This window comes from Arachis ipaensis, unplaced genomic scaffold (genome assembly GCF_000816755.2).
Source record: "Arachis ipaensis cultivar K30076 unplaced genomic scaffold, Araip1.1 Aipa1087, whole genome shotgun sequence".
Taxonomy (NCBI): Eukaryota; Viridiplantae; Streptophyta; class Magnoliopsida; order Fabales; family Fabaceae; genus Arachis; species Arachis ipaensis.
Window position 1 is genome coordinate 9,125 of NW_015495770.1, and position 5,203 is coordinate 14,327.

A 5,203-nucleotide genomic window follows, 5' to 3' on the forward strand; every position below is an offset into this window, starting at 1 on the left:
CTAAGCTCATACATATAATATATAGAAGAAAATAATATAATTTAGAAGCCCGATGAAGGATATAGCTCAAAAATAGGATTTAAAAAGCGTAAAACGTACTATCAAAGCTTCTAACTTAAACCACAAGATACAGATAAGATATGTCAAAATATAATAGTACAATATCATAGGAATCTAGCCATGGCTCGCGGAGTTTAAGCCGGCTAGCCATATGCAGACCATACATGAAACCAGACAGTAAAAACAGCTTATATTAGTTTTGTTCTCTCAATGTATGCCTCTAGGCTAAAGCAAAATACAAAAGTGAGAGAAGTATAAACAAATCAAATAAAAAAGACTCAAAAAGATATCCGGATCCTCCGCTTCTGTCACCATCCCAAGCAACTCACCGAGGTGGGTTGCGACTTGCATCTGAAGATATAAGACCCTGGGACGCCAAAGGCAATCCTAGACTTCATATCCATCACAAGATTTCAATCTTAAGGCATACTAAAATAGATAAGTATAATTATATAAATCTTAACATAAATAAATAAGGTGTTCTATCTTAGGGGATTTCTATTCTAACCAAACACCGCTGTCCCGCAGCCTTCACCAACCTATCCTCCATGCGATCCCATCGCCACCGCCTTCCGAACCGCCTCAATCTCAGTAGAAATCACAATTAATTGCAATGCAAGTAAAGCACAAGTAGAAGCATATAAAGCAAGTAGTTCAAGTAAGCAAATAGGCATGTTATTCAATTAGGCATACATTTACAAGTCTGCAAAGCAAACAAATAGATAGAAAATGCACATGTTGAATGCCTGTTGATGCCAAGGCATCTTAGCCTAGTTTTACTAGCCTTTTTCCTTTGTTTTTAATAGATTTTATACACTTTCTTGAATTACAAGTAAGCCATTTGGGTAGAAATTTATGTGTATTTGGATTCAATCAACCATGAGTAAATTGATGCATTTTCATGAGGTTTTGTACTATAATTGCTTATATGTCAAGGATGATAAGAAGTCTCATGATTTTAGCATAGCTTTGATGCATTTGTTGATTGATGACAGGTGACCAAAAGGCTTGGAGGAAGGTTGAAGAAAGGGGATGGCAGCAATTGAAATGAAGGTAGCAAAGCCACCCTGGAAAGAGCCCACGTTTGTGCCAACGTTTGCCTCAAACTTGAGGTCAAACATTGGCTTAAGAAGAACCCTAGAGAAGCCAAAGTTTGCGCCAACGTTTGCCTCAAACTTGAGGTCAAACGTTAGCTAAAAAACAAGCCCTGGAGAAGCCAAAGTTTGTGCCAACGTTTGCCTCAAACTTGAGGTCAAACGTTGGCTCAAAAACTAACCCTGGAGGAAGCAACGTTTGCGCCAACGTTTCCCTCAAACTTGAGGTCAAACTTTGGCTCACAAATACATCAGGGGAGGACTTAACGTTTGCGCCAACATTTACCTCAAACTTGAGGTCAAACATTGGCTCAAAACTACACCAGGGGGACTTAACGTTTGCGCCAACGTTTGCCTTAAACTTGAGGTCAAACGTTGGCTGCAAAATGGCCTTGGATGGAGCACGTTTGAGCTCACATTTGACCTAAAACGTGAGTGACAGAAAAGGCACCGTTCTGCATAACGCCAACACGCCAACGTTTGAGTCAACGTTTGCCTCAAACGTTGACTCAAACTTGAATACTCCAATGTCCAAATTGCAAATGGATTTCTTCTCAAGTCCAAGAGCAATCAACTGAGGCTATCTTCAATTCAATTCCATCAAGGCCAAGGCCCAAATTCAAGGCTTAATGATCAATAGAAGAAAGTGTATAAATAGAAGTTAGTTTGATTTAGACAGAACTTTTTGGAACTTGGAACTTTACTTTTGTATTTTTCACTTCTGTTAGAATTTTGAATTGTAATTTGGAGAGCTTTTATTCGGATCTTGGAGAATTGGGAGGGGAATTGAGTTTTCTTCTCCTCTGGGTTTTCTGTTTTCTTTTCTGCAAAGCTTGTTTGAGTCTTGGGTGTGGAGAATTGAGGAAATTCTGTCTCAATCTCACCTTGAGATCTCTTTGTTTCTTTCTCTGCATAATTCAAATTTAGTGAGTTGAATTCAAGTTTCTCTACTGTTTTGAATTTTAATTTGTTTGCAATTGCTTTCTGAATTTGATCAAGGAAGGTAGTGAGATCTAGACTTAGTTTTCTAGTCTCTTGACCCTTGAGATCTGGAATTTCCTTTTAATTCTTCTGTTGAATGCTTCTTCAAGCTAATTTACCTTCCTGTTAGAGATCTATCTCAATTCAATTCATTGTTTACTCTTCTGTCCATTGCAATTTACTTTTCTTTATTTAAATTTCTGCAATCCCAATTCCCAATTCCTTTTATAATTCAAGCAATTTACATTTCTTGCACTTTAAGCTTCAGTCATTTACATTTCTTGCAATTTAAGTTTCTGCAATTTACATTACTTGCACTTTAAGATTCAGCCTCTTTACTTTCTTTGCTCTTTAGTTTACTGCAATTCTTCCCTCTCCCTTTACAATTCATGCAATTTAGTTTCTGTCAATTACAAATCACTCAAATAAACTCTTGTTCGCTTGACTAAATTAACCACTAAACCAAAATTACTCAATCCTTCAATCCCTGTGGGATCGACCTCACTCACGTGAGTTATTATTACTTGATGCGACCCGGTACACTTGCCGGTGAGTTTTGTGTTAGATCATTTTCCACACATCAAGTTTTTGGCGCCGTTGCCGGGGAGTTTTGTGTTGGATCATTTTTCACACATCAAGTTTTTGGCGCCGTTGCCGGGGATTGATTAGATTGACAATGATTAAGTGAAGTGGAGGTCTAGATCAAGCACTTTTTCTTTTTTGTTTCTTTACTTTTCGACCAACCCACTAACTGTTTGAATTTTTTCTTAAGCTAACTAAAACCTCACTTTAGCAATAGAGTGGAGTTTTCCTGTTTTTTATGGTTTTGTGTGATTTTTATGTTTTGGTTGTATGTCAGATACAAGGAGAGCTATACCCACTTTTTGTGAACAAGACGAAAGAACTCTCAGAAGGATAAGAAGAGAAGCTAGAGGGAAGGCTGTTGTTGGAAAAGAAGATTCTGAGGAGGAATATCACGAAATGGAAGGGGATCCCTCTAATCCCAATCATCCAGAAGGAGGAGTCAACAACAATCCACCACAGAGGAGAGTATTGGCTTCCTACACATTTGCAAATCCAAGACATTGTGGGAGTAGCATTCTTACCCCAAATATCAATGCAAATAACTTTGAATTGAAGCCACAACTTATCACCTTGGTCCAAAACAATTGCTCTTTTGGAGGAGGGCCACTTGAAGACCCAAACCAACACTTATCCATTTTCCTGAAGATATGTGATACTGTCAAATCTAATGGTGTTGCTATTCCCATTCTCTCTCAGAGACAAAGCTACTCAATGGTTGGAGACATTTCCAAGAGAGAGCATCAACACTTGGGAAGATCTAGTGAGCAAGTTCCTTGCTAAATTTTACCCACCTCAGAGGATTATTAGATTGAAGACTGAAGTGCAAAAATTTACACAATTGGATGCTGAAACTCTTTATGAGGCATGGGAGAGATACAAGGCTTTGCTCAGGAAATGTCCACTAGACATGTTCACTGAATGGGACAAGCTTCAAAACTTCTATGAAGGACTCACTTTGAAGGCTCAAGAAGCACTGGATTACTCAGCTGGAGGCTCTTTGCAACTCATGAAAACTGCAGAAGAGGCCCAAAACTTCATTGACATGGTGGCTAACAACCAATATTTCTTTGCTCACCAAAGGCAACGCCAACTATCACAAAGGAAAAGAGTGATGGAGTTGGAAGGAGTGGACTCAATCCTAGCTCAAAACAAAATGATGCAGCAGCAGATTCAGCAACAATTTGAGCAAATGGCCAAGAGGATTGATAGCCTCCAAGTTGCAGCAGTAAATACAAGTCAGCCATCAACCACATAGGGACAAGGTGAAGAAGCTTGTGAAGATCAACAATAAGAACAAGTAAATTACATGCACGATCAAGGCTCTGGACACAATGAGGTCTATGGTGACACTTACAACCCCTCCTGGAAGAACCATCCGAACCTTAAATGGGGAGACAATCACACTCAGACTCAACAGCCATGGCAAAGGAATTCAAACCAAAACAGTTAGAAAAACACAAACCACAACAACTAGCAGAATAATAACCAAAATACATACAGAAAACCATAAAACACTTACCCCAATTCTAACCATCATCCATCCAATAACCAAGCCACCAATCAAAATACTTACCATCAACCCTCAACATCTCACAACCAACCAATCTCATAAGACTCTCAGAGGATCACCAATTTGGAGCTCTTAATGGAGAAAATAATAAAGCACCAAGAGATGACAACAAAGAACCAGGAAGCTTCCATGAAGAATATGGAGAGACAGATTGGACAACTTTCCAAGCAAATTGCTATTGAAACGTCATCAAGCTCATTACCAAGCGACACCATTCCTAATTAAAAGAAAAGTGCAAAGCTATACAGTTACGGAGTGGAAAAATATTGGTGGACAACAAAGAAGCAACCAAGAAAGCTATGGACATCAACAAAGAGCCAACAGAGAAAGAGGGAGCCAGCAATAAGGACATGACAGCAAAAATGTCCCAGAGAAGCTCAAAGAGAAGGACAGCCAGCCACACAATTCAAGGGGAGAAAAGGAGGAACAAACCCAAGGACAGCAGCAAGCAGAGAAGAGCTTTACACCTCCACTGCCATATCCCCAAAGATTCAACAAAGAAGCAAAGGATCAATACTTTCATAAGTTCCTTGAGACTTTCAAGAAGTTGGAGATAAACATTCCACTGGCTGAGGCACTAGAGCAGATGCCTTTATATGCAAAATTCTTGAAGGATCTCATTAACAAGAAGAGAAGTTGGCACGAGAAAGAAACTATAATGCTCACTGAAGAATGCAGGGCATTAATTCAAAAAGGGCTTACACCCAAACTTGAAGATCCTAGAAGTTTCCTTCTACCTTGTACCATCGGCAGTATGATCATCAACAAGGCAATGCGTGACTTAGGGGCTAGTATCAATCTGATGCCCTCATCTCTGGTGAGAAAACTGTGCATAGAGGAAGTGAAGCCAATACAAATGTCTCTGGAACTGGTGGATAAGTCAGTGATCTGTCCCAGGGGTGTGATTGAAAAC

General features: G+C 39.3%; 1 protein-coding gene across 1 annotated transcript; it reads left to right on the forward strand.

Moving 5' to 3' along the window:
* Window positions 1-3,627: 3,627 nt before the first annotated feature.
* Window positions 3,628-5,169, forward strand: LOC107624613 (the record flags this gene model as incomplete). The annotated part of the gene is made up of 2 exons (XM_016327069.1): window positions 3,628-3,765; window positions 4,667-5,169. Coding segments are annotated over exons 1-2 (641 nt in total), but the record flags the coding sequence as incomplete, so codon positions are not given.
* Between the last annotated feature and the right edge of the window lie 34 nt (window positions 5,170-5,203).